General features: G+C 34.5%; 6 protein-coding genes and 1 long non-coding RNA gene across 12 annotated transcripts; 4 read left to right on the forward strand and 3 right to left on the reverse strand.

Moving 5' to 3' along the window:
* Nucleotides 1-150: 150 nt before the first annotated feature.
* On the forward strand, nt 151-2,016 carry LOC103857416. The gene is made up of 3 exons (XM_009134591.3): nt 151-1,196; nt 1,331-1,536; nt 1,642-2,016. Exons 1-3 carry the CDS (start codon nt 1,098-1,100, stop codon nt 1,829-1,831), a joined length of 495 nt encoding a protein of 164 aa, XP_009132839.1. The 5' UTR covers nt 151-1,097; the 3' UTR covers nt 1,832-2,016.
* Nucleotides 2,017-2,329: 313 nt separating this feature from the next.
* LOC103857415 (F-box/LRR-repeat protein At3g58930-like) lies at nt 2,330-5,060 on the forward strand. The gene is given in 4 exon segments (XM_009134590.3): nt 2,330-3,899; nt 3,902-3,988; nt 4,326-4,466; nt 4,550-5,060. Coding segments are annotated over 4 exon segments (1,452 nt in total). The 5' UTR covers nt 2,330-3,029; the 3' UTR covers nt 4,904-5,060.
* A 788-nt stretch (nt 5,061-5,848) lies between these two features.
* LOC103857414 (uclacyanin 1) lies at nt 5,849-6,919 on the reverse strand. Its single transcript, XM_009134587.3, has 3 exons — nt 6,738-6,919; nt 6,516-6,651; nt 5,849-6,438 (listed from the first exon to the last, which is right to left on the reverse strand). Exons 1-3 carry the CDS (start codon nt 6,904-6,906, stop codon nt 5,970-5,972), a joined length of 774 nt encoding a protein of 257 aa, XP_009132835.1. The 5' UTR covers nt 6,907-6,919; the 3' UTR covers nt 5,849-5,969.
* On the forward strand, nt 6,552-7,217 carry LOC117132787. The gene is made up of 2 exons (XR_004456340.1): nt 6,552-6,640; nt 6,774-7,217. It is a non-coding gene; the product is annotated as an uncharacterized LOC117132787 (long non-coding RNA).
* A 194-nt stretch (nt 7,218-7,411) lies between these two features.
* On the reverse strand, nt 7,412-11,074 carry LOC103857413 (SPX and EXS domain-containing protein 3). Of its 6 annotated transcripts, none has more exons than XM_033287855.1 (14): nt 10,632-11,067; nt 10,187-10,335; nt 9,940-10,039; nt 9,787-9,869; nt 9,606-9,644; nt 9,441-9,533; nt 9,243-9,359; nt 9,074-9,169; nt 8,869-8,982; nt 8,623-8,796; nt 8,393-8,543; nt 8,142-8,307; nt 7,994-8,063; nt 7,412-7,916 (listed from the first exon to the last, which is right to left on the reverse strand). In XM_033287855.1, exons 3-14 carry the CDS (start codon nt 10,019-10,021, stop codon nt 7,635-7,637), a joined length of 1,467 nt encoding a protein of 488 aa, XP_033143746.1. In that variant the 5' UTR covers nt 10,022-10,039; nt 10,187-10,335; nt 10,632-11,067; the 3' UTR covers nt 7,412-7,634. The 6 variants fall into 6 exon arrangements, with proteins under 6 accessions (XP_033143746.1, XP_033143745.1, XP_033143744.1 ...); XM_033287854.1 differs by having other exon boundaries at nt 10,187-10,315; nt 10,539-11,067; XM_033287853.1 differs by having other exon boundaries at nt 10,539-11,067.
* A 1,333-nt stretch (nt 11,075-12,407) lies between these two features.
* LOC103857687 (traB domain-containing protein) lies at nt 12,408-18,975 on the forward strand. Its single transcript, XM_009134910.3, has 9 exons — nt 12,408-14,621; nt 15,141-15,188; nt 15,274-15,333; nt 16,971-17,054; nt 17,175-17,279; nt 17,380-17,490; nt 17,596-17,696; nt 17,781-17,892; nt 17,978-18,975. The coding sequence occupies exons 1-9, from the start codon at nt 14,301-14,303 to the stop codon at nt 18,104-18,106; spliced, it is 1,071 nt and encodes a 356-aa protein (XP_009133158.1). The 5' UTR covers nt 12,408-14,300; the 3' UTR covers nt 18,107-18,975.
* Nucleotides 18,976-19,101: 126 nt separating this feature from the next.
* LOC103857424 lies at nt 19,102-19,787 on the reverse strand. The gene has a single exon (XM_009134597.3). It carries the CDS (start codon nt 19,716-19,718, stop codon nt 19,218-19,220), a length of 501 nt encoding a protein of 166 aa, XP_009132845.1. The 5' UTR covers nt 19,719-19,787; the 3' UTR covers nt 19,102-19,217.
* Between the last annotated feature and the right edge of the window lie 538 nt (nt 19,788-20,325).

Consider the following 20,325-nt stretch of genomic DNA (forward strand, 5'->3'; position numbering starts at 1 on the left):
CAGGCAAACTTGATCTCCTCTGTACCAGCAAATCACCTTCACGTAGCCTCCGCACTAAGACGCGCATGCAGCCAACATGGATACATTGCCACCCATCGAGAGACAGTAACAACTCATGAATAGAGTCTACAAGGCCGTGAACTAATGTGTTATGGTCATGAATAATGCAATTGATCTGAAACAGGAAAAGTCAATGATTCGTGTCTGCCCTAGACCAAAAATGGCTATCTTCATTTTTCAATTTTCTAATTCTACTTATTAAATTGAAATACTAAATAGTAAATACTAATCACATAAATTAATCATGTGTTCCATGATCTTTAATTCAAGAAAGTTTCAAACTTCAGAACATTGTTCAACCAAGATTACTAATATCACCGCAAGGCTTTTAAAATTCTTATGCTAAACTGGCTTGGTTGACCTCTATATATGCTAACCCCAAGGACCTAAACTCTGCTTTAATTTTAATTGGTTTGTTATATATATGATTTTATTTTTGGTTGTTTACTTTTAGCCCGATGAACCAAATGTCACATAAAAGTCCCAACTACAAGATGAAGATTAAGAGTTCTAAATATTAAGAGTTCCATAAAGAAAGCTAAAGGTATGAAAGGATGCATAATATTCTAAATATAGTACATAAGTACTGTTTAAATGATTTTTCTTTTGTTTAATTTTGGAAAATTTTCTAACTATCGTGAAGTTGATGCTTTAAGTGCAAAATATATCAAAAATGATTCCATGAAGCTGGTGCTAATAGTTATTTACCAATATGCTAATTTCTTATTGTTGCTAAACATTCACCAAGATGCTACTGTTTTTTTTTTGGTATGGCATGGTCTTTTTTATATAATTTTCAACCTTTTAATGTGTCTTCTAAAGTTTTTTTCATTTTTTCTCTTTCTTCCACACAGTCAGAACTTTATTTAAAAGATATTACTCATTAGAATCTGCACTACCCGTTCTCATATCTCTTTTCAAGAAACACTCTCCCTCACAGCGAAACCTCTCCTCTTCTTAACTCACATTTTGAATTCAACCTTCTCAAAGTATCTCCAACAAAACTAAATCCTAGTTATTAAAAAGGAGAATTAAAAATGGCTAGGATAGGAGGTATTCTTGTTTGTTTAGTCATCGCAGGCTTAGATGTAGGTGCTGCAGTACTCGGAATCCAAGGAGAAGCCTCTCAAAATCAGGTATTCTATATATTTCCATGATGATGATGATAGTTTGCACTATAGGACCGTCTCAAACTGTTCATAAGGTTTAGATCGAGTACATACTCTAATATACATTCTAAAAGACGGTCTGGTTGCAAATGTGGATGTAGGTGAAGCACATGAAGCTGTGGCTATTTGAGTGTAGAGAGCCGAGCCAGGACGCGTTCAGGCTAGGTCTAGGTGCAGCAGCGATATTGGTAATGGCCCATGTCCTCATCAATTTGGTCGGAGGCTGTCTATGTATTTGCTCTCAGGACGAGTTTCAAAGATCTTCTTCCACTAAGCAAATCTCCATGGTTTGTCTCGTCCTCACTTGGTACGTTGAACGTTAACTCACCCTCAATACAATCTTCTTGGCATTAATAATTGTTGTCCCTAAATGAAAGACACGTGGTGTGTGTTGATTGGATGATGATATCAGGATCGTATTCGCCGTTGGATTTGGAGCTTTGGTGATTGGAGCGATGTCGAACAGCAAGTCAAGATCCTCTTGTGGGTTCACACATCACCATTATCTATCCATTGGAGGTCTCTTGTGTTTTCTTCATGCCCTCTTTTGTGTCGCGTATTACGTTTCTGCCACGGCGGCTAAAGATGAAGCTGCTAAGTGACAAAGACAGTCACGGTCAGTGATGGAAATGGTGGGTCCTTGTCCTTGACTATGATGATAGTTGTGTAACAATTTATGTAAAATTATTTAACATAATGCATTTTTTTTCTTAAATTGTTTCACTCATTTCAAAGTCTTTTGTAATTGGGACATTTTGAGAAAATCGAAAGCTTTCTCTGTCTTTTATGTCACGCTCTGTCGTCGCATGTGGGGTTAAAAATGCACTAATAATGATAATGACGTTCAATGGAATCTTGTTTTTGCTTTGGTTCCGGAAATTCCTCTCTAGTCGGTGCTCTCACTAGAGAGTTTTCAGACACGCCTATGTTCCTTGTCACGGGATTTGTTAAATTTTGAAAACCCGAATGCTAGAAAACACAAATACATGGTTAACAAATCTAGTTAGTATTAAATTATTAAAATTTATTATATTTTATTTGATATACAAAACAATCTAGTTATTATAATACTGAAATATATCAACAATTCTAAAACAAAAACCAAAACAAAAGCAAATAACAATAATTATAAAAACTTAACTTCTCAAAAAAAAAAAACTATAGTTGTATTAGGAGAAGTAAATGAAATTCAATATACCTAAATAATATCCAAATTGACTAAATATTATATATCTAAAATGACATGTATAATTAAAGTAACATAATCTAATTAAATAAAATCTTACATATAAATTATAAAACCATATAAATTAAAATTTAAAAATCTATAATATATTTAATTTATAAATATTTATAACCGTGCATTATCACAGAAAAATCACCCAGTAAAAATAAAAAAGGTCTGAATTTTATGAGTGATTAAAACTTTCGGTTCATTTAGAACACGGATCAAATGCTTTGATCAAAAAAAAAAGACAAAAGTTTAGCTGTCCTGGTTTGTTACCCGAATTAAACCGGGGTATTACAAGAAAAGAACCAGTCATAAAACAGAACCCACATTTATACCAGACTCTCTTGACTTCTGTCTCTATCCGCCTCCTTCATCTCCTCTGGTCTTCTTCCAAGTGGAAAGCCTCTAACTTTCCCCTTTTCTCTCTACCTTCATCTGCTGTATGTGCCTTCTTGCAATATCTTTGCTTGTAGTTCCATTTTTGTCACCTCTCTCCTCTCACTGCACGCACTCGCTCCCTCGCTGAAAAACCCTAACTTTAGGGTCATTGCTTACTCATCTCCTGTGTAATGGATCGTCTCACCAGCCTACCAGACGAGCTTCTTTGTCATATCCTGTCCTTCCTTCCGACAAAGTCTGCTGTCGTGACTTCAGCTCTCTCAAAGAGATGGCTCAATCTCTGGAAACTCAATCCCAATCTCGACATTGATGACTCTGTCTTCATTCACGCCGAAGACGGTAAAGCGAAAAGGGAAGATATTCGACAGAGCTTCGTCGGTTTCGTAGACAGAGTACTCGCTATGCAGGGTGATTCTCCTATCACCAGCTTCTCCCTGAAGTGCATCACTGGCATCCATCCAGATACCGTTAACCGTTGGATCTGCAACGTGCTCAAGCGTGGTGTCTCTGACCTTAGCCTCTTCACTGATTTTACTTGCGAGGATACCGAAGATGACAGTTACCAACTGCCTAGAGAGTTGTTCTTTAGTAGTACACTCGTTAAACTGAAACTAAGAAGTGAACACTGTGTTGATTGGTGGTGGCATGCAAAGTCTTCTTCCTTAACGATGCTCAAGAGTCTTGACATTGACTCTGACTTGATTTTCTGCGGTGAGATCGAGGAGTTTATTCCTTCGTTCCCTGCGCTTGAAGAGCTACGAATGGCTAGCATGGAGTGGCTAGAGCCGGATGTGACTGTGTCAAGTGCAACCCTGAGAAAGCTAACTCTCCACGGCACCGGCTGTGAGGAGTTTGTGAATCCAACGAGCGTCTCTTTTGATACTCCGAACCTGCTTGTCTTGAGCTACTTTGACTTGGTTGCGGAAGACTATCCTTTGGTCAATATGAACAAGTTAGTCCATGCTGTAATCAATCTTATAGTGACTGATAAACAGGTTAAGCGACTAAGAGAGCTAAACAATGAGGATGATGATGGTGATATGTTGTTGTCCACTTCGGCAATGTGGTGAAGCTCATGAATGGGATACAAAATGTTCAGATACTTTCCTTCACTGCTGATACTCTCGAGGTTAGTTTTTTTAACTCGTACTCCCTCTCTTCCTAGAAGATCCACATTTTAGAGAAAATTTTTGTTTCTATTTTATATTTTTAATGTAATTTTTGTCAATTAATAATGAGAAATTGTGAAGTTCAAGAACATTAATTGCATTTTTTAAAATTTTATTGGTTTAAAAAATATAGAAAATATAAAGTTACAAAAAACTATGCATTTATAACTAAGTTTTAATATGTTTTATTAAAAATTCTAAAACATTGATTTTTTTAAGAACGGAGAGAGTATTTATTACCATTCTCTGGTACTTGTTGTTAAACCATTAGTTGCAAAAAAAATCTCTTGCTTTCAGGTGCTTTCTCAATGCTGTGATACATTGCCAGTGTTCAACAACCTCAAGTTCTTAGGTATCACAAGTGAAGAGGGTCGAGGATGGCAAGCAATGCCAGCTCTTCTAAAGAATTGTCCACGTTTAGAAACTATTATCCTTCGGGTATGAAGCTTACTACTACATGTGTTTTCTCTGCTGTTGAAGTAAAGTAGCACAACTTCTTTTCATCGTCTCCTTTTTTTCAGGGTTTATCACACTATGTAACAGACAAATGTGGAGATGCTTGCCCCTGCGTTTCGCGGGAAGACAAAGGTAGTTCACTCAGGTCTTGTCCAGTGAATAGGATTGAGATTCAAGGCTTTCGAGCAACAATGAAGGAGATGACCTTGATAAAGCATTTCCTGGACTATTTTCCAAGTTTGAAGAGGCTTGATGCTGTCGTTGAAGATAATGAACCTACACAGCTCCGAAACCCTGAATTGTCTAAATGTGTCACGGAGATGTTTGGTCTCTACAACAAGCTGCACCCGAGTTGCAGTGTCGAGCTCATGGTCAGTCCTTTCTTGCAAAAGAAGTGGCGTGAACAAGGACATATCTGAAAAGAACAAAACATTTTCTTGCTTCTTAGTTTTTGTCTTATTTGACTTGGCAATGTTTTTAGTTGGCTTGTAAACCCTCGCAAACTAAACCAATCGACAAACCTAAATCTGTTTCCATTGTTTTATCTTTTATCAGTTTTAACTTTTTTTTTATTCATGTCTTTGATCTTCCCATCTTCATCAGTCACTTTGGTGCTAAATATAACAAACTTAACAGCAGCAGAGACGAGCGAGATACAATAAGCGAATTTCTTCTTTCTTTCTTTTTTTTTTTTTTTTTTTTTGGTCAAAAGCGAATTTCTTCTTTCTTTGTGTTATTCTTAGGCTGTTGTGACGAGATGCAACCACCTCCCGAGAGTCACCGCCATCATTCTTGGTTCGCCGGAGAACCACATCGTCAGCAGTCCTCATTCACCGTTGTCTTCATATGAGATCAGCCTTGCCGTCGTAGTTCCATCTCGTTGCCTCTTTGAACATGACAAATTAATATCTTTGTTTCCTTTTATAAAAATCAAAAAGTATGTATAATAAAATATTCGTATTTCGTTGAGTTTAGTATTTAAAGATATTTTCTTTTTATTTATGTTGTTTAGGGAAAGTATATTGACTAATAAAATTAAAATTCGTTTATATATAAAAATATTTTATATATAAAAATATAGGTTTATTTTTTATAAATATTTATTTTTTTGTTATTTATGTGTTTTTGTAAAAAAGAAAAATTAAACTGAAATTTTAGTACAAAAAAGAAAACAAAATGATTATTATTAATAGAAATCGGATATGATATTTTTATTTCATAAATGTATCTATGTAATTAGCGCTGTGAAAACTAACTAAAGTGATATCAAATAATATTATAGAAATTTTTTTAGTCAAATATTTTATCTGTATATACATTGTAATGATATATATATATATGAGAAAAAGAAAACGGATATACAATAGAAAATACTGAAATACATAACAGAACACAAACAAAAACAGCATATACACAACAAAACACATTCTCTAATCAATAAATAAACTGCAAACACGTAAACAAAATGTCTCTCTACTTAAACACTTAGAACAGATGAAGCATCATCATAGCAAGCATGAATCCGAATCCCAAAACAAGGCTTTTCGCGGAGGAGTCAGCGGGAGAAGCTCCTGCTCCATCAGTATTATCCGTCGTGCCTGTAGCACTAGAAGGGAAGCTCCCGACGGTTTTGGTGGTGGTACTGCTCGAGCTACCAGGTGAACCTGGAAACAAAGGCAGAGAAGTAGCCGCTGGAGAAAGTGCCGGTGACTGTGCCGGAAAAAGAGGGAGAGAGGAGGAAGGAAGGGGAGTTGAAGGAGAAGGAGAGAGGACAGGTACGGGGTTAAGAGGCAACAAAGGTTGTATAGGTAAAGCAGAAGAAGGTGACGGTGCATTTAATGATGGGACAGAGTTTGGAAGCGGTGCGGTTGGTGCTGCGTTTGCGGCTGGGGCAACGTTTACTTCTAGTTTCATCCCTTGTGTACAGTGTCCCGGCATGCCACAAATGAAGTACCTAAACAAAAGGGATCAAGAATTATAAATACTTGTATATAAATCATCATATCATATAGTCTTGCTTTGTATGTGAACCTTTTTCCTGGGGTAGTGAGAGGAACAATGGAGTTTCCATTAGCAAACGTTATAAGCGGTTTAACCGCTTGGCAGCTATCGTATTCTGGTTTTGTGACTTCAACGACATCGTGGAATGCAGAAGGGTAAGCGAAAACTGTTTGGAGAAAGAACATTGGTTTTGTTTTAGTCTATTATATGTTGAACCAATGTTTACTGTAAGAAGATGTGTGAACATATTACCAAGATTGTCTCCAACAACAAATGTTTGTCCTGCAGCCCAAGTTTTAAGATTAGCTCCTACCGTCCAACCACTAGGACCACCAATGGTATGGTCTGTAGCTACTGTTAGACCGATTAATGTAGTCGCGAGGAGTACTGAGATTATGATCAGCATTTCTCTGGATGCCATTCTCTTCTTCTTTTGCGAGGGGATTTCAACAAGAGAGTTGAATGATTAGATCAAAAAGGTGATGATGGTGTTTGGTGCTTCACATTTGGTGTCAAGTGTGTCTATATGTAGTAGTTTACATAGAAGAAATGATTTGAGAAAATGTTTTTGTGAGAAGAGTTGGTAAATAACTAAACTTGTGTTTGTATCTGTTGAGAGTTAGTATCTATGTTGGATCAAGTAAAGAACTAATAATAAATCAAGAAAGCTTTTGTTTCACCTAATCCATTAGACAATGTAATAAATTTCGATGTTTTTTTTTAATATATATTTTGGGATAATTTCATACATCTCATAAAACCCTATCCAAACCAAATCCGAAAAAGAACAAAACTCAAACCAAAAATTAAAATATTCCTAGTACTAAAAACTCGAACATGTACCCAAATGTCCATCCCTAGTGCTACATTTGTCCAGAGAAAAACATTTTAGTTGACTTGCACCTAAAGCAAGTGCCTGTACTGCATTTTAAGTTCACAAAACAGGTAATGTTTATATTATTCCAGTAGTCTATAAAAGTTACACATCTTTCTGTATATTAGAGAGTCAGTCTCTCTTTCTCTCTATTTCTCTGTAATAGAAGTTACAAGTTATAAAGTACAAAAGAAAGCGTACTTTGTATGTGCTTGTTGTTCAAAACTTGTTTCATAAACCTCAGCAAAGAAACAAGAAAACCTGTGGCATTCTTCTTATACACCGAGGCTGTGACTATGTGCGAGTAACTTCTCCTGTTCGCCACCGTTATCGTTTTGGAGTGAAACAGGATTCGTCTGATGAGAAGTAGTACGCTTGGGGTTGTTGATCTTGTACCACACGTTCTCTATACGGAAAAACGCCCACTGGAACCGCCTGTAAATCTCCAGAAGAGTGATGATGAAGACCGTGATGTAGTTGTTACGGAGATGAGCTGATAGCTTGTACGTCCATGTCCACCTTAGTACTAGATTGCTTCCAATCACCCAAACATACACCTGCCAAGTTCACACTATTTAGCTAGTTTTAAGCATCAAGCAGTGTTCGGTTGGACAGAAGAAACTTTTAGTTTTACCCAACGGCGTCCATAGAGAAGATGGGAGCAAAGATTTGGTTTGGTGAATTTGAAAATCCGAGTGAAGACACTACAAAGGCAAGGAAAGTGTTATGAGATGTTAAGCATGAATCCAAGAACTCTGTTATTATATATACTCAAGTGTTACCTTAGATCCCAATCGCGTAAAACATCCCAAAAGAAGGAGAAGAAAGTGTTGGCTAGACCAGAGAGGATCCAAGCAGGTTGAATGGAGTAAGTCCATGTATCCTGATCGATAAAATACTTGAGTGCTGACAGAAAGATGACTGGCACTGCCGTTAAATACTTCCCAGCTGAAACAAGAAACAATGAGATATTACAAATCAGACAAAAGGATCAGTTTTGTTTTATTTTTAAATTACAAGTGTCACCACTAACCATTCCAGATGTTTGCAATGTCTTTGCTATCTTTGTACTGGCGAATGCATTGGAACAGGCGGAAAAGATAAGGTAGGACAAGAACCAAGGGAATCACAGCTGAATGACTCCCACAAACCGAATCTGCTTCAAACCATGCAACAGTAGCTACCTACAATGACACTAATTAGATTCAATGCCTATGTGATGGATAGCTTAGTACTATGGAAGAGTATAGATAACTCACTGACCTGTCTATGGACCATACGACATACTGAACGCTCCAAATCAGACAGAACCTGCGCATAAACTTTGTCTTGTTCAGAAACTGGATTCAAAACATCATAGATATTATAAAAAGTTTGTGTTACCTTTGACAAAGAAGTAAGGATATCAGCTAGGAAGAAGTCTGAAAACGACACCGTCTGTTTTGTGACGACACCAAGTGAAAAGTTAGCAACATTTAACAAGAAAAAACAAAATGTGTATTCATGTACCTGAACAGGGAAGAGAATGCGCCAAAAAGTCCATAGCAAGTAGTAACGAGAGGACATGTAGAAGATATCGAAAGGGATGATGAGAATGATCACAGCAGAGAGATACAAAACAATCTGGAAAACATCAGAAAAAAGGTCAAAACTCTATGAAACAAAATGAATAAAAAAAGCTCTCTAAAAATAAGAGAAGATGCATCTATTACACTGGTTGAGAAGCAGCCAAGGACACATCTCCATGCGAGTACAGATACAGATACGCAGTCATGCTAGTTAATATTATCGTCGTCATCCACCTAGCACACTGTGACACCCTCAGATTTTTTAGAAAGTCATTGGATAATAAAGATGGTCTTAACTAAGAAATGTTATTATACCTTCCATATCTCTTTGTGACTAAGATGATCTGGTCCTAGATAAAATATCGCTGCGTAATCGACTCCAGTTCGAGAAAACACCCACAAGTTAACACCCCAGAGCCAAACCATCATTGTCTGAAAGTAATAGAATAATATTAGAGGAATGAAACACAAGTTTAAGGGTTTTGAGTTACTGATTTAGACAAAAAGACTTACAATGAGAAGGAGAGGGTTATAATACAGAAAGGTTTCATAGAAGAACAGTTCTCTTGTGTCTTGTCCCATTTTCATTACAGATTCCCATCCAATCTGCAAGTTTTTTAAACATGTTAATATAATGAAAAGAGTTCAAAACTATGGAGGTAAATCAAAATCTCCAACCTTTCCACAAACATAAAGACCACCAACATACAGAGCAACCTGGAAAATCAAGGTTTAAAATCTCAAATCAGTCCATTAGATTACACAGAAAAGGAAAAAGCCAAGCAAGAGAGCTCCTTTCTATGCATCACTGAAACATGCTACAAAATCAAAACTCTACTTGAGGAAAAAAAAACAAAACCTTGAGGCTGCTAAGGAGTAAAGGGCTTCGCAGTTTCGCAATTGTACCTAGTTGCATACTTGAGTTCTTCAAGTCATTCTCTCCTGTCAAAACCTTATTCTCAGTCACACCATCTTACAGTTGAAATCAGCAAGTTCAGAGCTAGTGGCTTACCAAGATTAGCGATGATGAGCCTACTTCCAGATTTGCGCAAGTGAGGATTGTTCACAGGCACAGAAAAGACACCTCCAAACATAGATTCCAAAAGCAAAACCTTCAATATACCAAAAAAAATTCATCTATGACCAAATCGCAAACAAATGACATAGCAAAACCTAATCTCAGGAAGAAAGTCCACTAAATACAGTATAAATAGCCATTGAAGTGAATCACTTTCTCAAAGAAGAAGACAAATAGTTACCTTCCAAAAAGCAGGAAACTTTCACCGAGTGCTAAAACCCCCTTGAAGAAGGCCACTTTCCAAAGAAGAAGAAGAAGACAAATCAAACCTTTCCAAAACAGGAAACTTTTCACCAATTTGCTTCCTACCCTGAAGAAGAAGGAGCCACACTGCTCAACACGAACACAATTGCATCGAGATTATGTTAATCCCAATAGGGTTTTACCAAAAGAAAACTATTTTCAGGGCAGATTCTGGAACAATTAAAAAAAAAAGATTCAATTTTTGAATAAAAAAGGGAAAAGATTCAATATGAATCACAAAAAAGTAGATGCCTTTTAAAAGTGGATGAGAGACAGACGACGACTAAGACCTGAGAATTAAAACCCTCTTTGTATTCTAGCAGTCGCATTACCAAAGCCTCTTTACTTTATAACATTGCATTGAGTTTTGAGTTTAAACTTACGTTGTAAGAATTAATGAAGACTTTAAACGCAAACCCAGAAAATGAAGAAGTAATCAACCCTTGTTTAATTATACTACTAGTATTGTGGATATCTCTCCCCCAAGAGAGAGACACGACTTTAAAAGAAAAAACAGTTAATTATGATTGATGACAACAATGAAGACTCTAGAAATGATCAATGACAGCGAGATTAACATAACAAAAAGCAATGTCTTTGTTGGAAGTCTTTGTTTTGGTCAACGGTTTTTAGGTATTTGATTGACTTTAGCAATTCACTATGTCAGGTGTAAAACCTCCAAATAGAATACGCTTTAGAGTTTTTTTTTTGTATAAATGTTGCCAAATCTTAAGGAAAATAATCCGGATTTTAAATACAGTCTGTATGTAATATATATGTACTCTCTATATGAATATATGAGATATTTTACTTCCAAAAAGAAACTAATTTTAAAAACATACTCACTCCGTTTTCGAAAAAAAATATTTCTAAAATATTTACGCATATTAAAAATATAATAAATATCTATATATATTTTATAACAATGATCAATCAATGATATTTAATCAATTCAAACATACTCATTTAATATTTTTTAATATATACAAAATGTTTCTAAAATATATATACTCTATTTTGTATAACAAGAAAAAAACTTTCCGAAAGTATTACACAAAGCTTAATATTTTATTTTTTCACTAAGATTTTTAATAAAATTAATGAATATATTATAGTCATTTCTCACTTAATTAGCTCATGTGCGTGTGCTTTTCTTAATTAGAAGAAAACTAAATGCCACAAAATTTAATTGACTAAACACAAAAAACGTAAAAAAAAAAGAAAAAAGATAGTATTGTATTTGTTCTTCATAGAATTATAACGAAATTTCAATTGTTTATTTTTGTACAACCATGTTTTATTAGATAAAGCGATTGTGTGTTAACAAACATCACTATAGTCGAGAGATTATAGACAAAAACTATTGATTAAAAATTGGTTATCCTTCCTATTTAAAATGTTTATAATAATTAAAGTTGAAATTGAGGTATATATATTTTATTTTTATTTAACTAATAGTAGTATATTATAGCGTAAATTTATTATATTAATTCGTTAGTCCTAAAAGTTGAGAAATGCTGTTAGTTCGTAATGGAGAGAAGTTATATAGTGCATTTCAATATTTTTTTATCTGATATATTAAGATACACGTATTTTTCTTAAAACTTTAGTTTTTGAGATTGTGTAAGCGTTTAAGTTAAGAGTTTATTTATTTTATGTAAATTTGCCTTTGAGTAAGCAAATCCAATTTGAAAGATTCTGACAGGGAAAAAGGATTAAGGGTATGACTGATTTTTCCGCTACCACCCGCAAACGCAGTTTTTGCGGTTGGTAGCGGTTGTTGGCGTTTTGCAACAATCGCTCAAATCGCTCCAAACCGTTTCAAACCGCTCCAAATCGCTCTGAACCTCATAAATTCAAAAGCTGGTTCCAGCTAGCGTTTGCGGTTGCGGACGGTTGCGGGAAGATAAAAAAAATTCTTTTTTTCTAAAACAATATAAATACAAAAATAAAAATATTCAATAAAAAAATTAAATTGAAATTATAAAAATGCTAAAATATATCTATTATATTTTAATTAATATTATAAAACTTTAAAATAAAAATATTTTCTATATTTTTAAAAATATTAAACTATAACTTTCTAAATATAACTTTTATATTTATTATAATATTATTATTTTTTATATTTTTATAATTGTATAAAATGTAAATATTGTTAATTTATTATTTAACCGCTGCTGCATTTGGTAGTTAACCAATCATAAGTATCCCGCAAACGCACCAATTTCTAACCGCAGAACCAGTCGTACAAATCTCTTAAAACCGCTAGAAACCGCAACCACCCGCATTCGCAAACTCCCGCAACCGTAACCGCTGCGGTTGAACCAGTCAGATCCTAAGTCAACGGCAACACCAAGATTTGTTGGTCCATGGGAAAAATGATCTTTATTAGTTTGTTTGTTGATGTACAAAAAAATATAGATGACTCTACTGAAATGATTTACCATATGGTGAAGAACACATGTAAAAACTAATACTATATACCCTAAAGTTTCAATGTTTCATGATAAGATTCTCTATATTTACTACTTCATTATTTTACTTGTTCATTTTCAATTTTTTGACCATACAACATAATTTCAAATGTCTTATTGCAGTAAGAATGTATCTTCAGTTTTATACCCTCTTCATTCGATGGACTAGCTGTATGCTTTCTACATGGCCGAATCAGAGATTCTGTGGACTTAAAACATTTTTAAGAATTTTAATAAAAATATTTTTTTCCATAATTTGGAGATTTCTGTTTATATAAAAAAAACTTTCAGAATTTTTGGAGGCCAATGTTTTATTAGACTATGCTCGGATTCGGTCCTGACTTGCTAACATGAGAAATCTAGCGTGTGCGTATTGTTCAAAAAAAAAAAAAAGTAGAATGTGCGTATTGTTCAAAAAAAAAGATAAGTAGATTGTGCGTATTGTGTCTAATAAATGAGTGACTCGTCTTGTCTTTTGAGATAAAAGCGTAACATTAAATTGTCTCGGTGATCGAGTTTGAGAGATGGATGATTCTGCTCAGCCATCTTATTTTGTCTTTACATGTTTTTGGATGCTCGTTTTAATTAGTCTACAAAAACATAACTCAAGCCCAAGATTACCTACAAAGTTGTTTGTTATATATCTTACTATTATGGCCAATGCTCGCCATGTTATAGTTTCATTGAGACTAAATGTATACATTTGCTATCAAAATTCATTCCAGTTTTGCAGTTGAAGCAGCTATAAAGAAGATTATGTTGGGATTGTTTTACCATGTTCACTTTGCGTCAAAGTCGTAGAAAATTGGAATCCCCCGCACATCAAAGAGAATGAGCCTCTCTATGAATTATAACCCCAAGATTCAATCCAACTATTATTCATTTCAAACGTTATGTAAATTATCTTGTAGAAACCATACATATTAAATAAAGTTATCATTAATTTATTTTTGTGACTGACCGGAGAAAAATGTTATTACTTTTATTTAGTACAAGTAAGATTCGGAAAATAGTTTTGAATAAAATGATATGAGTAAGTCAGCAAATAACATAAAGATCTCCTCCCAAAAATTGACTGACATGTTCAGTTAAGGTATGTTAATGATTTTGCATCCCAAGTTATCGGATACATAAAGATATTACTGTTTCCTTTAGTTTTGACTCAGTTATTTTACTCAAATATTATCGCTTAACATTAACAAAAATGATAACACTAAACATTTTCCATAAAATATTCCTTTTCTTAATAGATCAATACAACATGTAAAATATAGGTAAAACAGAAAGATAAATTCTCAATTTATTAATAAAAAATTCCACGAACCCGCATCGGAATCAATTTATATATAAATTTTTATCTTCAGAGGCACTTTTTGGGAATAAACTTTGGAATTAGAACTTACTTCAACTATAGTGCTAGAAGCCAGTTTCTGTTCCACATATATATATATATTAAAAAGGTAAAAAAGCTAAATGAATTTGATTTTGATTTTAATATTTTAAAAATTAAATATATAAAGGGCGAAGAGGAACTGTATAAGCGTTATATCAGCGTGGTCTAGCTACCTATCGTGAATGGAACCGACGTCAGTACCGTTGGAGGCGTTGGCTCAATCCGGAGATGAATTCGTTTACGTAGATGACCATAGCCACAACATACTGAATGTGGATAAGGAGGAGGATGAACATAGTGATTCCGGTTCATTGATAACCTGCGTCGTTTCGGTCGTTGATGCTAGTGGCGATGATGATGATGATGGTGATTGTGCGGTAGAGACGACGAAATTAGAGCTGCCTGATGAATACGCAAAACGCGTTATGGTTCTTACGTGCAGTTCCACAGCGGACGGGGGATCGTGCGATGTGTACTTGATTGGCACTGCTCATGTATCTGAGGTATTTTCTGTAAAAGATTGAAACTTGAGGTACTGATACTGTGTAATTTGTTACGTAAAAAGGTTAACTCCCTATAGTTAGAAATATATTTTAGAATTTTCACACATATTAATAAAATATATTAAATTTTAACTATAAATACATTATTTTTGTGATTAATTAATTTGTATAACTTTAACTAATAAAAATTCAATAAATAGTTAAAACAGTTAATTTTTTTTATAAGTTTGCAGTTTACCATGATTTTCTACTAAAAATTGTATCCAAAATGTATCTTTTGAAATATTTTTTCTTCTTAAAAACATGGATTATGTAGGAACTGAGTGAGTATTAGCATTCATATGCAATAGTTTAGCTGTTTTCATCTTGTGACTTACTTTTGTAAAAGATTGAAACTTGGGGTCTGATTCTGTAATTTGTTGAAATGTTGGTGATGATGAATGATTGTAAACTAATTGCATGATGCATATGCATTGTTGTAGCTGTTTTGATCTTTGCGTTTTTGTTTTTGTATTGTAGGAATCATGTCGAGAAGTTGAAGCTATAGTTAGATTCATGAAACCAGAGGTTCTTCTTCTTTAATTACACTGTGGACTCTTTCATGTATCTTTCTCTCACTCTCTCTAAGTAGGTGTGGCTGATGAATTTGCAGGTCGTCTTCCTGGAGTTGTGTTCCAGTCGATTGTCTATTCTCACTCCTCAAGCTTTGAAGGTTTTGCTCCACATAACTCTTACAGCATCTTAACACTGGACTATAGTGTTCATTCATCATCTCCCCCTTCTTTTGCTAGAAGATGGCCAAGCTTTTTTTTTTTCTAATGGGAATCATTGGGACTGTTTGTTTCACCATTTGTCATCTCCATCCAAATGATTCATTTGTATGATCTATTCAAATGATCCATTCAGATTTTTGTGATTGTTTGTTTGTTCATCCACATGGCTCATCTAGATGAATCATCTAAATGGATTTTATGTTTGTTTTTTTACTTTCATTTCCATTCAAATGAGTTTAGTAAACAAATCACCAAAATACCCTTGTATTGGTTTAATCATATGTTTGATATTAATTTTAACTATATTACATTTAATTATTGAGTTTAATATATTTACATTAGAATTATTTCAAAATTAACGTTCTTTTTTGCGGTTTGGGCGGAAAAAAAAAGATTTTGGTTTTAGCGAGAAAGCACATTTTTCGGTTATGGCGGAAAAACAAAATTTTTCGGTTCTGGCAGGAAAACGAGATTTTTTTGTTTTGGCGAGAAAACACGTTTTTTGCGGTTTTGGCGGAAAAGGACGTTTTTGGCGGGAAAACGCGTTTTTTTGCGGTTTTGAAGGGAAACACGTTTTTGCGGTTTTCGCGGGAAAACAAAATTTTTCGGTTTTGGCGAGAAAACGAGATCTTTCGTTATTGGTGGGAAAACGCGTTTTGCGGTTTTGGCGGAAAAATATATTTTTGCGGTTTTGGCGGGAAACGCGTTTTTGTGGTTTTAGCGGGAAAACGCGTTTTTTGCGGTTTTGGCGGGAAAACGCGTTTTTGCCGTTTTAGCAGAAAAACACATTTTTGCGGTTTTGGCGGAAAAACACGTTTTTGCGGTTTTGGCAGGGAAACACGTTTTTGCGGTTTTAGCGGGAAAACGCGTTTTTGCGGTTTTAGCGGAAAAACACGTTTTTGCGGTTTTGGCGGGGAAACACGTTTTTGCGGTTTTGGCGGGAAAATACGTTTTTGGCAGGAAAACGCGTTTTTGCGGTTTTGGCGGGGAAACACGTTTTTGGCGGAAAAACGCGTTTTTGCAGTTTTGGCCGGAAAACGAGATTTTTCGGTTTTGGTGGGAAAACGAGATTTTTCGGTTTTAACGGGAAAACTCGTTTTTTGTTTTGGTGGAAAAATACGTTTTTTGCAGTTTTGACGGGAAAACGTGTTTTTGCAATTTTGACGGGAAATTGCGTTTTTGGGGTTTTGGCGTGAAAAAATAGTTTTTAGGTTTTCGTGGAAAAACGTGTTTTTGTAGTTTTGTCAGTTTTCGTATGTGACAAAAATGATATTATGTTTAGGTTTGTAATCTGTGAATTACATTAGGGGCATAATAGACATTATACCATTTTGAATGAACCATCTCCATTCAAATGATCCAAATTGGTTCAGCTGAATGGACTTTAAAATTAAGCCTAAATTTCCAAAAGTCATCCAGATGATCCATCTAAATGAGTTGCACTTTTAGTGTCTAAACAAACAAAACTCTCATCTTCATCCAAATGACTCATTCAAATGGAGAAACAAACAGGCCCATTGTCTACGGAATGTACTTAAGCTGTCATGTTGTGCCATGTTTTTGGATTTTTTTTCAGATTCCAACGGTGTCGGAGATGATAGAGATGTGGAAGAAGAACCACAACGCATTCGGAATAGCTTACGGATGGTTTCTTGCAAAGGCATGCTTCCCCGGTTTACATTTTCTTTGATGATAGCCTAAATTTTCATACTATTAATTTGAATCCTTTTTTTATTTTTATTTTTATTTTTATTAATTTGAATCCTTTTGCTTCTGTTAGGTCGCCAGCAAGCTTGATGTTCTACCTGGTGCTGAGTTTCGAGTGGCATATGAAGAGGCACACAAATATGGTGGCAAGGTGATTCTAGGTGATCGTCTAGTACAGGTGATTCAAGAATATGTCTTCACAGTCTTATAAATCTTTCTCTTAAGGAATGTTATGCATTGGTTTTTCAATCAGTTGACCTTGGATTTTGTTGAAGCAGATCACGTTGAAGAGAACGTGGGTTAAGATGTCTCTATGGCACAAACTTAAGTTCTTCGGATTAGTGTTTCAAGCTGTGTATTTACCGAGCCCTGAGCAACTTAAGAAGATGGTAAAAAGTCTTTGCTTCCTTCTTACTTCGCTCTCTTCAAAGCTTTTGCGATCCAGCCAGTTCAAATATTGAGTTAGTGTTGATTAAATTGTTTGGTCTTTTTAGCTAAAAGCTATGAACGATGTGGATATTGTGACGTTGGTGATTCAAGAAATGAGCAAGCAATTTCCATCTCTCATGGATACACTTGTGCATGAGCGAGACAAGTTAGTATTGTCTTCCTCTCTCTATGTCGCTCCTAAAGTCATCATGATGATTTTTTTTGCAAATTGTTGCATTATGTAACTCAGGTACATGGTATGTATGTTGTCAAGAGTTGCAAGTGAGCATAGCTCGGTCGTGGCAGTTGTTGGTAGAGAGCATCTTGAAGGGATCAAGAAGAACTGGAGCCAACCTATAAATGTTAGTTCACAATCTTTTTCATTCTCGTGTTCATTAAACATAACAGAGCTGAGCTAATCGGTTATTGTGCTAATGGTACTGGCAGATGAAGGATCTGTTGGAGATACCGAAGAATGAATCAAAGTATACAGTAAAGTATATTCTCAAGTCGCTGACGGTTGCCGTCGTCGGGATAGCTATAGGCTCACGCTTCTATCTTTCCACCAGAAGTTGAGTTATCTTCAAGGCAGAGAGAGTTTCTCATGAGGGCAATAAAAATTAGGCTAAGTGTTATGATTAGATAGATTTTCAGTTACTATTGTCATGATATTATTTTATTTTTGGTTAGCGGTTGAAATAATTTCATACTCCGTCTGTTTTACAAAGATAGATTTTTTAATATTTTCACACATATTAAGAAAACACATTAAATTATCATAATAAATGTATCGTTTTCGGTAATTTTCAATTTTCAATAATTTTTAACCAATATAAATTCAATAAAGTTAATTAATTTTCTTAAAGTTTACAATTTTTTCATAGAAAACACAAAAAATACATCTTTCTGAAACAAACTTTTTTCCTAAAAAGTCTATCATCAAAGAACGGAGAGAGTAATAATCATACGAATAGAAAATAGAAATCTTCCCTCCCATGTCTCCTTCACTCTATAAATATGGAACCAAAAACTTGAACCGGAACCAATCCAAAATAACCTGGTTTGGTTTTGGATATCCATATTAGCCAATGATCTTGCACATTGGTACCCTTGGATATTGTTCTGATTTCAAGAACAACTTTGTTTCAAGTACATTTTAACCTTTTTTTTTTTAAGTTTTGAATATATATTTAGGTTTTGGATATTTAGCATAATAATTACCATATCCAATTTTTTTTTTGAGTATTTACCAGTTTTCAAAATTATTAACCGAACCAAACTCTATCATTCGTAAATGAATCCAAATTCCTTGGATATAGTCAAGTATTAGTTCAGAGTTTCCCTATTTTGGGGCTATACTTGAATTTGAGTTTGTTCACGAAAATCGAAATAGTCATGTAAAAAAAAAACAGATTTTCTTTACACATAAGATCCATAAATATAAACAAAGTTGTCTTGTTCGTGACTTTTTTTTTTTCTAACATTTCTCGTTGTAACTTGTAAGCAGTTCTATATTATACTGGTTTTCATGCGGATGTAGACGAGTATTAGTTCAGAGTTGCTTAAAAGAAGAAACCAAACAGATCATAAAATTTCATTAAGCTGTTTACTTGTAGAACAAGAAATATTATGCCAAGACAATCACAAAAGAAAAGTAAACTAAAATGGAATGGCTAAGCAAATCAAATCAAGAAACTATATCCATTTCATTCTCTCCTTCTCTTGCTTTCTTTTTTCTATCTTCAACATTATCATCATCCTTTGTTTCTTCTCCATTCTTCTCTTCTTCTTCACCATTCTTCATAGCTATATCTTCCTCTTCACCCTTTGCCTCTTCATATTCTTCTTTGTTTCCTCTGTTACTCTCTGCTTCTGATGAAACCTCCTCTACAGAAGCATCATCTCCTCTTCCTTGAGATCTCTCTTCCTTGTAAACCAAATCAGGATGCTTAAAGAACAAATACATATGAGAATCTTCTTTCACTCCTAACTCTATCAACTTCGTTTCATCTTCATCATCCTTCACCATTCTTCTGATCCCCTCACCATCCTCGACCACAAGTATTAAACGCTTCACCGATAACTTCACCTCCGTTGCAATCTTCTCCTTTAGTTCCTTCACTGTCGCACTCTCACTCACCTCCGCATCTATAAACGTCCCCGTTATTACCTCCACATTTACCTTCATTGCTTCAACACTCTCTCCACCTAATCTTGTGGTTTTGATTGTTAAGACAAAGATTCATCTCTTCTGTTTTCTTTGTGATTTACCCTCTCTTTTTTTTTTTTTTTTTTTTTTTGATTTCAAGATCTTGTTTTGTATGAGAAAACATGAACTAACCAAACACAACTCATGCTATTTTCGTTTTTTTGAGTATTTTGTTTGATTTTATTGTAATTAGTATCTTGTTTTTAAATCTTGTTGCGGATATCTTGCAACGAGGATTTTTAATATATTTTGACTGAGTAGCATTCTTAAACAAATTTCCACCTCAAGTTTAGGGAACTAATTAACAAAGTCGTTATGATTTAGGACTTGAAATAAAGCTAAACAACATAATTTACACACAAAGCAAAACAAGAAGATAATCAATGAAAAAGTCTAACAAAATAATTAACGATGAGGCTTAGACAATCAAATAAACTATTATAAAGGCTAACAAAGCTTAGCAAATATGAGAAAAAAACACTGGGTCATTTGGGAAGCAATTGATTAGCAAACTAAAAACCTAACTATGATGTAAGACCAACCACTTTTCACAACCATAAAACATAGAAACTCACAGTTGCAGTGA

The sequence above is a fragment of the Brassica rapa genome, chromosome A03, assembly GCF_000309985.2.
Source record: "Brassica rapa cultivar Chiifu-401-42 chromosome A03, CAAS_Brap_v3.01, whole genome shotgun sequence".
NCBI classification, from domain to species: Eukaryota; Viridiplantae; Streptophyta; class Magnoliopsida; order Brassicales; family Brassicaceae; genus Brassica; species Brassica rapa.